We start from the raw sequence: 13,010 nt of genomic DNA, 5'->3' as shown, positions 1-13,010 counted from the left end.
TTAGTGTGGAGTTACGAGATAAGAAAAGCCGAATGCAAAAGTTTGTGTCAGTCGGCATGCAACTGAGCTCACACAGGCCAGGGCCGGACTACCGGGGGGGTTATGGGGGTTGCGCAACCCCCCCCCCCCCCCCGTCCCCCCTAGCCTAAACATGTACCTCACTTATTTAAAACATTTTTTATTATTGTTTATTTTATGCCGTTTCATGCAAGGAGCGACCATTTTCCTATCTCAGAATATGACCTACCCATCAGCTTCATGGGGCGAAGCCCCCTGACCCCCACAAGGGGCTCTGCCCCTTGACCCCGCCAAGGGGAACATCCCCCTGGACCACCACTGGCAACCCCCCCCCCCCCCCCCTCTTAGCCTAGTCCGGCCCTGCAGGCACACGAAAACCGTGGCTGTTCCGTTTTACTGGGTCCCCTGTTTGTACTACATCTTTCGACTTTGGGCATTTTGTGGTGTTTAGGGACAGAACATAATTGGTTTAGTCCTGTTTCATCGGGAAGTTAGCAGAAAAGGGTATGCTATCGACATTTGAACAATGAACTGTTCCAGTAACTATACCAATTCTTGTTGTTTTTTACATTACGTCAAGTTTTGACTAAATGTTTAAACATAGACTGGGATGATCGGGACGAGGGTGGCGGTGTGTGTGTGTGTGTGTGTGTGTGTGTGTGTGTGTGTGTGTGTGTGTGCGTGTGTGTGTGTGTGTGTGTGTGTGAAGTTATGCCGGTACGGTATGTCAGTGTGGCCCGGGTGTGTGTCAGTGTCACGGGTATGTGTGTGTGTGTGTGTGTGTGTGTGTGTGTGTGCAGTGCCAGTCAGTGTGTGTGCGCGCGCACGTCACACTCAGTGTGTGTCTGTGTGTGTGTGAGTATAGTGCGATTCCGAGAAAACTATCGGACCGACCTTCATGAAACTTTACATGCACATTCTTCCAGATGATATCCCCAGACCATTCTTTTTTTTCGATAAATGTCTTTGATGACGTCATATCCGGCATTTATTGAAAGTTGAGTTGGCACAGGCTGCTGTCACGCCCTCAAATTGATTGAAATTTTGGTCATACGAAGACCGGATTGCATTTCAGCTTCACAATTAATTAAAGAGTTTGCCCATTAAAAATCTCAGAATTCGTATTAAAGTGTAGTAATCGATCCAAAATTGATTTAATCTGATTCTTTATCATTTCCTGAATCCAAAAGTATAAGCGATATATATACCATTTTACTCTGAAAGTATACTCACAATTAAAGAAAATAGGTTAATTACGGGCACTATAGGTTCGCATGCTTCGCGGAGACGATCGACTCGCCGAGCCGCCGGCGTCTTAGTCTTCGGGTCAGCGCAGTTTAGGCTAGCTATGTCTCATAACATGAAGTCTCAGTCGGTGTTAGCTGATTTATAGTGTTTTTTTTTTAATGTTGATCGTTTTGTTTAGTCAACTTGAGTTGGAACTGCTGTGTTAGCCGGTCTAGTCTTTTTGGATTTTATCGTCTTAATTACTTCCAGCATTAAAAGAATTGTTAATGAATTGCATCAGCGTAATTGTTTTATTCTTTTCTTGAAAACATTGTGCGGAGCCTTCTTGTGTCGGGGAAGAAAGAAATTTAACTGAGTCTGCCGGAATCGGCACACAACATTCCTAAACCGGCTGGTCCTGTCACCATCCCTGTTTCGCACCTGTAACAGAACTTGCTCACAGGCTAAGCATGCACTTCCTATGACGCTGCGCATGCGTCGTGACAGATAATTATGGCGGACAAGGTGTCCAAGTGATCGTCTCCGAAAAGCAGATTGGAGCCACCGTGTGTGCGATCGCATTTTTGAAGTAAGTAATTATTTCTGATGGTTTTTGCAAAGGATTTGTGAATTATAGTTGAACGACAGTTTGTGAATTTCACCATGAAACAGGAACCGATATTCGTCCCGTTTGCTTCGTTTCTTTTCATCGACAATCCGAGTGTCTCAGGATCTTGTCCTGCTTCGGAATTTTGAAGAGACACTTGTTTGAATGTTTGTCTCTGCTGCTTTCCATTATTTGAATGAGTCGCATTGACGATGTTACTGCTTCGTTTCGGTCTAGCAAGGATCAACCTGCTGTTAGTTACTTCGCTTTCGTGCGTTGAAGTGCAGCACGAAAGTGTACCGTCGACAGATTTACAATTCGTTTGGCACAGTTGCGGCCCTTTATTCTCGCTCTCTCTCTCTCTCTCTCTCTCTCTCTCTCAGCCTCTCTCTCTCTCTCTCTCTCTCGCTCTCTCTCTCTCTCTCTCTCTCTCTCTCAGCCTCTCTCTCTCTCTCTCAGCCTCAGGCAAAGAGGTGCACGCGCGTTGTGTTTATATGTGTCGTGTGTTTGTCATGTGTGTGTGATGGAGATGGTCGATTTGTCCTTCACTGGGGCTGTGCAGTGCTTTTGCTTGTTGACGACCATGCCAAAGGCAGTGAACTTCTACTTGATTTATTAACGGTGTATAGGGTACATTTGAGTACAAACATTCATTAGTTCAGGTTTTAATTTGTGAATGTGTGTGTCAGACATGTATAGAAGTGGCGTAAGAGTAGATGCATGGAGCTGTGGGATGTACATTGGGCGTACATTATAAAGTTGTGAAAATGATGTTTCTCTTGAGTTACTGTTTAAAAAAAGCAAACCCCAGTGATAAACTAACTTGACGTTTGAAAATTATATTTACATTTGTATGGTAATGGTCGCTTAAAAAACAACAACTTATTTTCTATCTGCTTCTTTCTGGCCACAACGCCTGACTTGTGTCCACTGTAAATAGTATTCTCATTGTTATTGTTTCATTCGGGTCCTCAATCTTTTAGCCTGATGACTGCAACTGCAAGTGTGCCTAACCTTCACAATAACAAGAGTTGGTAGTATGTAATTCACTACAGTATGGACTATCAGTGCAATGGAACCCCCCTTTGAAGACCTTAAACAAATCTGAGAAAATCAGGTCTCAATAAGGAGAGAGTCTTAAAATTGGGGTACATTTACACAGGTTATCAACTGAACATCTTACAAAACAAGGTCTTAAGGCCCCCCCCAAAAAATAGGTCTGTTTACGGTAACATAGGGTGAAAAAATAGGGTCGGTAGGTCGGCTTTTTTAAAAAAAAAATTAATTTATTTCTTTTTTTTTTTTTTTTCTTTTTTTTTCTCCCCTCTCTATGATGTTTCACAGTTCATTTCTTCTCATCAATCCCTGTTTTTGCCCAACATAACTATAAACAGTACTTTGAGCTTACCTCCCTTCTGTCGTCTGCTGTTTGAGCGCAAACAGCTCTATTTTGGATGCGTTTTTTTTTCTTTTTTTCAGACGATCCAAAAAAAAGATTAGGGTCGGGCCTAAAAACAAAGGTCGGTCGGGTTACCGTAAACAGACCTTTTTTTTTTTTGGGCCTAAAAGGGAGGGAGTCATTAATTGGGGGGTCTTAAAAGGGGGGTTCCACTGTATTACTATCAGTGGTGAAGAGGATGTAGAAAGTGTAGGGCACAGTGAATGATTCACAAGGACAATATAATCACATCAGTCGGTCAGCATCCTAAATGCCAACTCTAAATGAAGATTTCCTGTTTCCGTGCTCCTCTCCCACTCAACTTCTGTGAGTGTCTGTGACGGTGAGGTATGTGCATAGGCTCTGTACAAGTATTACAACTACAAGTGACAGTCACTCACATTGTGTTGCAAATGATGGGTGGGTTTTTTGTAGTGCATGCATATGTTGCAGTATGACATGATGAGTTTCACTGGTGACTAGTAATAGTTTCTGGCTGACGATGACGTCTGTGTGAAGAATACCATCACAGCACAAGTGCAGTCTTAACACAATTGTGATGTGAAACCGAATATTTTCTTTTCTTTTTCTGTGCTTCCCTGTGTGTGTTTTTCTTTAGAAATAAGGATTTGGATCATCACCAGAAGACGGTGTTACCCAGGTTAGGGCCCCCCCCCCCCCCCCCCCCCCAAAAAAAAAAGTCTGTTTACGGTAACATAGGCAAAAAAAATAGTGTCGGTAGGGCGGGATTTTTTGTTGTTGATTTTTTTCCAAAAAACCATATTTTTAAGTTATTTTACCCAAAAACAGATTTTTTCCCCCCCAAATGCCCAAAAAAAGTCTAGGGTCGCGCGAAAAAATAGGGTCGGTCGGGATACCATAAACAGACTATATTTTTTTTGGCCTTACAATGAATACAGTTTATGTTTTGCTTTTTTTAATTTATTATATTTTCATTTGTTGTTTTTTTTTTAGTTGTTTAGGTTTTTTTCTTTGTGTTGTGTGTGTTTTTGACTAAATGATTAAACATAGTTTTATTGTTTTTTTTAACTTTCTTTATTTACTGTTAGTGTTAGTGTTAATCACATTTCAGAAATCATAACACTGACAGCAGAGTATTTCCCTTGGATTTGACGTTGACATAACAACAAAGAAATGAACTCAGTTCGGCTTTTACTAATAACTCCTGTGCAGCAAAGCAAATAAATCTGTTCTTGTTTTAAATCCAGTGATCATAAGGATATATTTATTCTGTTTAGCTACTTAAAGTTAAAACATGGGTTAACTACTACTAGCCTTGCTACATTTGTTGCACAAAGCAATGGCAGATGCTGCATCATTAAACTTTAAAGCCTTTGTTTTTATGGCCCTTGTGAAGTGTGTTCTGTGTGTGTGGGATCACTCTGCACACCATTCCCGGGTTCAGTTGCATTGAGTTATGATACAGGTCAACAGTGGAACCTCCTTTCCAAGACCCCCCAGTTTTACTGTTAAGACTATGTACCTCCTTTTTAAAGCCCTCCATTTTCAGATGTTTTATTCATAGCCTCTGTGAATAGACCTCCATTTTCAGACTCCCTTCCTTTTTAGACCTGACTTTCTTAGATTCCTAATGGTCTTAAAAAGTATGTTCCACTGTACATCATTACAAGTACCACTACCAGCTTGCAGGTAGAGAGGTACACAAATGCACTTGGCCATCAAGGTATAGTCTTATCTCTGGGAAGTTGGCAGGGTTCCTGGAGCAGAGTAGCATTCAAATGTGTGCAGCATTATGATACTGTAACCTTTAGGCTGCTTCAAAACATGGATACAAATTCAAAAATAAAGTACAGTGGAATACCCCTTTTAAATCACTTATTTAAGGCCTCCAAATATCTGAGAAAATGAGGTCGATTTACAGGGGTTATGAACAGAAAATATGAAGAGTCAAGGTCTTATTTGTACGATAATTGAAAATACGACTTTGAGCATGTCAATATGATTGACCTGCAACAAATTTGATAATGAGATGGGACGCGAAAAAAAGCTGTGAGGCTTATGGATACCAATCCAGTCCCTAACCACTACTTAAAAAAAAGGAAGCTTTAAATTGGGAGGGGGGGGGGGGGGACACAGGGTCCCCATTGTAGCTTGACATCTAGAAAAATATCATAATCAATAAATCACTGCATAATTTCTTATGTAAGTTAATCGCTCTGTCTCTGTCTCTCTCTCTCTGTCTGTCTTGTCTCTCTCTCTCTCTCTCTCTCTCTCTCTCTCTCTCTCTCTCTCTCTCTCTCTCTCTCTCTCTCTCTCTCTCTCTCTCTCTCTCTCTCTCTCTGAGCTGTGTTTAGTGCTACTGCCAGTACTCAGGTAGCCTAAAGTCTTGTTGAGTTTTTAAACTCAAACTCAAAGCTAATGTGCATCCGGAGAAGGTCTACATCTGTCTTATTTGCTTGTCGTTTTTGTGGTCTTGCCATGTGGTGGATGGTGCCTCATGATGTGGTCTTGCCATGTGGTGGATGGTGCCTCATGATGTGGTTTCATGTACATGACTCAGAGTAGGACAGATGATCCTCATTTGTATCCTGTTATCAGTGTGGACTTTTGTGTGCAAATTACGTGACTGCTATATGAAGTATGGAAAGTAATACTTTAAATACATGTATTAGATGTGTGTGTTCTAAACACATGCAGTAACAGATAGACACTGAACACACACACACACACCACACACACCACACACACACAATGACACACACACACACATAGACTTAATTAGTAATGTCAGCAAAAGGATCTTTCATTTTTCAAGATTCGGTTTCGCAGATGCTGAATTTGTCTCAGAAGCATTCCTTCAAATTTATTCTGTCTAACGGTAATATTACATGTGAACGTGTGTGATTTGACTGGTCACTCTCAGTCTCAGCGTACATGTTTTAGGTGAATAGTAAGGCCATGAATCACACTGATGGATCTAAAAATCAGATCAATAGAAGGTTATACTCCTGGCAACAGCTGTTGCTGCTTCAGGTTACTGTTAACCATGTTATTTGTATTGGAGACAGAGCAACATTCATTTGTATAGTGTTATGATGACGCCCTGTGGATCTTAGTTTAAATAATAAAAAGCCATCTTGGTGACCATTAAAATTCTCTGTAAAATTCAGAAATAGAAAAGCCTGAGAACCCATCAGATTTGCTGAATATTCCTTAATAAATGAAACCTCAGTTACTACATGTACAAGCAAATGCAGAGCAAGACTGACTAACACGAGTTCTTCCTTATCAACTTCATACAGATAGCAGCATTCCACATACAGGTTGATATGATGATGGCCAGCCCTGGTGTACATGCAGGCAGTGTGCTTTCATCTTGCACACAGCACCGGCAGCTTGATAAGATCTAATTGCACGGTGCATAGGTATGATATCTCAGTGGATGGCTAACGGTAGATTTGTGGGATTCATCCCTATCACTATAAGGCGCGCAGGAACTTGGATAGATCTTTCAGCACTGTGACTTTCTGATAGTTCTGTGGCCTTGGCTGTGAACGTTGCTTGAATCCACCAGTATAACTTACAGTGAACAGGTTACTGTGTGGTACCTAGCTACCAATGTGAACATCACTCTTTTCTGTAGATTATAGGTGGCTGTGAACGTTGCTTGAATCCACCAGTATAACTTACAGTGAACAGGTTACTGTGTGGTACCTAGCTACCAATGTGAACATCACTCTTTTCTGTAGATTATAGGTGGCTGTGAACGTTGCTTGAATCCACCAGTGTAACAGGTTACTGTGAACGGTGCCTAGCTACCAATCATGAATGTGAACAATTATTCTTTTCTGTAGATCACAGGTGGCCGGCTGTGAATGGTGCTTCTACCAGTGTTACAGTGAACAGGTTACTGTGGTACCTAGCTACCAATGTGAACATTACTCTTTTCTGTAGATTACAGGTGGGTGTGAACGGAGCTTCTACCAGTGTTACAGTGAACAGGTTACTGTGAATGGAGCCTGGTGTGTGAACAGAAGATCACAGGTGGCTCATTTTGAGCGTGGTTTTTGACTCACATGCGAAGCAAAAGTGAGTCTATGTACTCACCCGAGTCGTCCGTCCGTCCGTCCGGACGTCCGTCCGTCCGGAAAACTTTAACGTTGGATATTTCTTGGACACTATTCAGTCTATCAGTACCAAATTTGGCAAGATGGTGTATGATGACAAGGCCCCAAAAAACATACATAGCATCTTGACCTTGCTTCAAGGTCAAGGTCGCAGGGGCCATAAATGTTGCCTAAAAAACAGCTATTTTTCATATTTTTCCCATTTTCTCTGAAGTTTTTGAGATTCAATACCTCACCTATATATGATATATAGGGCAAAGTAAGCCCCATCTTTTGATACCAGTTTGGTTTACCTTGCTTCAAGGTCAAGGTCACAGGAGCTCTTCAAAGTTGGATTGTATACATATTTTGAAGTGACCTTGACCCTGAACTATGGAAGATAACTGTTTCAAACTTAAAAATTATGTGGGGCACATGTTATGCTTTCATCATGAGACACATTCGGTCACATATGATCAAGGTCAAGGTCACTTTGACCCTTATGAAATGTGACCAAAATAAGGTAGTGAACCACTAAAAGTGACCATATCTCATGGTAGAAAGAGCCAATAAGCACCATTGTACTTCCTATGTCTTGAATTAACAGCTTTGTGTTGCATGACCTTGGATGACCTTGACCTTGGGTCAAGGTCACATGTATTTTGGTAGGAAAAATGTGTAAAGCATGTGAGTCGTATGGGCTTTGCCCTTCTTGTTGAGTCACTTGAGAAAAAGTGACTCTATGTAATCGGTCAGTGTTAGTCTGTCCGTAGACACCACCTTAACGTTGGACTTTTCTCGGAAACTATCAAAGCGATCGGGCTCATATTTTGTTTAGTCGTGACCTCCAATGACCTCTACACTTTAACGATGGTTTCGTTGACCTTTGACCTTTTTCAAGGTCACAGGTCAGCGTCAAAGGAAAAATTAGACATTTTATATCTTTGACAAAGTTCATCGGATGTGATTGAAACTTTGTAGGATTATTCTTTACATCAAAGTATTTACATCTGTAGCCTTTTACGAACGTTATCAGAAAAACAAGGGAGATAACTAGCCTTTTCTGTTCGGCAACACACAACTTAACGTTGGGCTTTTCTCGGAAACTATAAAAGTGACCGGGCTCAAATTTTATGTGAACGTGACTCATTGTGTTGTGAATAGCAATTTCTTCCTGTCCATCTGATGCCTCATATAATATTCAGAACTGCGAAAGTGACTCGATCGAGCGTTTGCTCTTCTTGTTTAATGAATATATTTATCTTTTATTAATATATATACATGTATTTGTATATTCTTTTTCATATCTGGAAGGTTATGTTAAAGACAACTTGTGATTGTTTTATTTTTGCAGACTCACTGAAGATCGGGAAACATTACCTGTAACGAGGATCAGCGACGTACTGGTCAACCTTCGTTTCCCTTTTCTGCTGCACAAAGCACGCGACAAACAACACAGCCACCATGGCAAGCGAGGAAGGTAAGATTGACTGTTCGTCTGCCTTTCAGTCTGTTGAATTTTCTTCTCACTCATTACAATAGTTTGCCGTTTTCCTATAAAAAGAAAAGAGAAGCCTCTCCCTTTTTAAACACACCATAATTTTGAGAAACCCGGGTCTGAAAGGGATCCCTCTAAAAATGTAGGTAACAGGCTGGAGAATCCTCCTCGGATCCACAAATTTCACGGGAAACCTGAGTTGTTTTCTGAGTTGTTTTTCAAGACAGTAGTTCCCCAGACTGAGGTAAGTTTACAGAGATTATGAGTATAACAGGGTCAAAACTAAGCCTTCAAAGTGAAGATATTGGAGGTGCAGTCAGCTGAAAAGTGAAACCTCACCCAATTTATGTTACCAGGCGGTGGCCGGTAGAGCACTGGACTGGCAGCGACAGTTTTCAGGCTGGGTGGTGGAGGTTTCATTGATCACACAGGCCTGCGAGGAGGTCTGGTCACCCCTCTCATCAATCATGCAAAGAGCCATCAGCCTGACAGCTTCACCCCATCCCTTGATCCTCAATTCATTATCTCTCTTTTAGTCATTATTGGTGTTCTATTACTGTTCTTTCGATTTGGTGACAACGCTTCTCTGTTTCACCTCGTTCTATGGTTCAGTCACACACATGCCTGCACACACATTTGTATTTGCACATGCATGTACATGTGCACACACACGCACACACTTGTTGAAGTTAACTGACTTAAATATTGCATTGCAAACTTTATGATGGCAAACAGTCGGAAACAGCTGGCCCTGTAAAATTACATTAAAATATGTATTTAACACACTGTCTTGACATGAACATAAATTAATACATGCTTTCATTGCATACATGGCCATGCATTTCGCTTCCTCCCAAAACTTGTGCTAGTCTGGTGCAAAACAATTTTCTTCTTCACGCACAAACTGCTAATTCATAGACAGTTAAGTGCAAAACTCCACAAGTATAGGTTCTGGGGTTTTTAGTACTTAATTATTCAATGTTAGAGTTTCTAGTAATGTTACAGTGGAGTTGACTGTGAGAAAACTTGACAGCAGTCATCTGAGACTGTGTTGACTGTGAGAAACTTGACAGCAGTCACCTGAGACTGTGTTGACTGTGAGAAACTTGACAGCAGTCACCTGAGACTGTGTTGACTGTGAGAAACTTGACAGCAGTCACCTGAGACTGTGTTGACTGTGAGAAATGACTGTGAGAAAACTTGACAGCAGTCACCTGAGACTGTGTTGACTGTGAGAAACTTGACAGCAGTCACCTGAGACTGTGTTGACTGTGAGAAACTTGACAGCAGTCACCTGAGACTGTGTTGACTGTGAGAAACTTGACAGCAGTCATCTGAGACTGTGTTGACTGTGAGAAATGACTGTGAGAAACTTGACAGCAGTCATCTGAGACTGTTGACTGTGAGAAAACTTGACAGCAGTCATCTGAGACTGTGTTGACTGTGAGAAAACTTGACAGCAGTCACCTGAGACTGTGTTGACTGTGAGAAACTTGACAGCAGTCACCTGAGACTGTGTTGACTGTGAGAAATGACTGTGAGAAAACTTGACAGCAGTCATCTGAGACTGTGTTGACTGTGAGAAATGACTGTGAGAAAACTTGACAGCAGTCATCTGAGACTGTGTTGACTGTGAGAAACTTGACAGCAGTCACCTGAGACTGTGTTGACTGTGAGAAACTTGACAGCAGTCACCTGAGACTGTGTTGACTGTGAGAAAACTTGACAGCAGTCATCTGAGACTGTGTTGACTGTGAGAAACTTGACAGCAGTCACCTGAGACTGTGTTGACTGTGAGAAACTTGACAGCAGTCACCTGAGACTGTGTTGACTGTGAGAAACTTGACAGCAGTCACCTGAGACTGTGTTGACTGAAGTTGTCTGGTTTGCGTATTAAGCTGCGGTCAATGTCAGCCAAAAGCAGTATGCACCAAAACTCATGCAAGTACAGCCTGGGTGGGGACAGAGTTGAAGCCCATGGAAATAAATGCATGCATATATTCATAGAAACAAAAGACAAGTGCTGGCAGAAATAGAGCTGCAGGGAAGTAATGGACTCTGTTATGTCAACAGCATGAAGCACGATCAAACAAAGGGTTTTTGTGTATGCAGACACAGCAGAAAACGGATCAATATCTAATGCCTTAATAGCTCTGACACTGGATCACAGTATGGCATGCCAACTGCAGTCGCTTCTGCCAAACCAGTAGTTATAACACTCATGGGTCCACTTCGCAGAATTCCATTTTGGATGCTGTTGTTGGCTCACGTAAGTGTAGCCTATGCGATGCTAACTTTTGTCTGTCTGTGCGTGCGTGCGTGCGTATGTCTGTGGTAGAAACTTTAACATTTGACTGAACACCGAAATACTAATTTTACCTGGTTGTTATTCAAGCAACAGCTTCAAAGTATTGAAGCAATGATCAACATTTCGTCAGCACGTATGTAGTTAAAGTGTGTATCCAAAGAAAACGGGTGGTGGGGGGTTTTGGGGGGGTAAAATCAGCTGACTTGTGTCGTGTGTGGTATGTAGACCAGGTCAGGGGTCAAGGTTAGGTCAGATCGCGTGAAGGATTGTGGTATAGATACAGTTATCACCGAGCTGCAGTTCGCCGATTCGGAGAAGACGATTTCACATTGTTCGGTTTCGTAGCTCCAGAAAAATAGATAAGGAAGATACCAAAGGAGATTTCCTACAGGTTAATCTGCACAGCGTGTTTCCAGTGTCTGCTTGAGAAAGCGCAGTGTCGATCTGTCCATCTGCCAGTCGTGTCCCCGTAAGTAGGCTACAGACAGACAGATCTAGATCTAGTGTCTCGCACTCTTGCACCGTGTCACCTATGCTCACTGTGTGTGTGTATGTGTGACGGAGTGATTGAGTTTGTGTTACTGTTTGTCGATTTCTTACGTGAGCCTTGAAGGCTTCGCCTCTTGTTTTAGAATAAGGATCACGAGTGGATTAATTAAGGGGCTGTGTGTGTGGTAGAAAGTTGTGTAGATTTTTAGATCGCCCGCCTCCATCTACAATGGAACCCCCCATTTAAGACCCCCCAATTTAATACTTCCTCCCTTTTGAGACCTTGCTTTTTCACATGGTCTGTTCATAAGGCCAAAAAAAATAATTGGTGTGGTTACGGTAACATAGCCAAAAAATATAGGGTAGGAAGGTAGGCAATCACTTTTTTTTTTTTTAACTTTTTTTTCTAATGTGTACAAATTAAACCTACTTGACAGGGAAATAAGTGTGCGACTCGAGGGCTTTCGCTTTCATTGCGTTTTCTGCACTCGTTTTCTTGTGTTATTTTAATTTTTTTGACAAATGTAATAAAAAGTTATAGGGTCGGCCCCTAAAAATAGGGTAGGTCGGGTTACCGTAACCACACCTATTTTTTTTTAGGCCCAACGTCTGGAAATTTACCTGCAATTTAAGACCCTCCCTTTTGAGACCTAATTTTCTCAGATTTGTGAAGGTCCCAAAAGGGGGGGTCCACTGTCCAAGGCAAATTGTGGGTTTGGCCAAAAAGAAAAATATGTCTGTTTCTGGTAACATCGCCGAAAAAAATAGGGTCTGTCAGTCGTTGTTGTTTTTTTTTTTAATAATTTTTTTTTAACCTTTTTTTTTACGTTTTGCTTAGAGGCACAGTAAGCCTCCCGTAAACCATCACAGAGCTCCCCGAGCGTCTACATATAGTACAAGCATACTTCCATTTGAACGTTCACCGAACGGGAACATCCTGGCTGCTTTCTGTCGAGCGTGAGAAATTTTAAAAGAATTTATTTTCGTGGCAATGGCGCCTTGTTTTGGTGCTGGACGGCTGTTATGAATACCAGAATTCACGCCCGGACAGTAAGCCTCCCCTAAACCATCACAGATACTGTCAGGCTTTTACACACAGTACAAACACCCTTCCATTTGAACGCTCACCAAACGGGAACATCCTAGGTGCCCTACGTAAAGAGCGAGCAATTTTTAAAGAATTAATTTTGCAGATTGTCTCGAACACTTTTTGGACCCATCCTGAACTCAGGTTAAACATGAGTTACTTCCCTTCGGGTCTCATTCTATCGATGTAAACTGGCGATAGCCGTGAATCGATGATTATCAAAATGTTTTTGGACCGTGGTGCGTTTTTG

The 13,010-nt window shown here is 41.7% G+C and overlaps 1 protein-coding gene across 3 annotated transcripts in view; it reads left to right on the top strand.

Moving 5' to 3' along the window:
• The first annotated feature begins 1,702 nt into the window (after positions 1 to 1,702).
• The window catches only part of LOC138946992 (uncharacterized), a 54,700-nt gene continuing 43,392 nt past the window's right edge, over positions 1,703 to 13,010 (top strand). For all 3 annotated transcript variants that reach the window (XM_070318415.1, XM_070318414.1, XM_070318413.1), the window contains exons 1-2: positions 1,703 to 1,834; positions 8,733 to 8,858. In XM_070318415.1, coding sequence (XP_070174516.1) covers positions 8,843 to 8,858 — 16 coding nt within the window. In that variant the 5' untranslated portion in view covers positions 1,703 to 1,834; positions 8,733 to 8,842. The remainder of the gene's footprint in view (positions 1,835 to 8,732; positions 8,859 to 13,010) is intronic.

Source organism: Littorina saxatilis, linkage group LG14 (genome assembly GCF_037325665.1).
Source record: "Littorina saxatilis isolate snail1 linkage group LG14, US_GU_Lsax_2.0, whole genome shotgun sequence".
NCBI classification, from domain to species: Eukaryota; Metazoa; Mollusca; class Gastropoda; order Littorinimorpha; family Littorinidae; genus Littorina; species Littorina saxatilis.
Note: the sequence above shows the minus strand (reverse complement) of the source record. Positions and strands in the feature narration are given on the sequence as shown.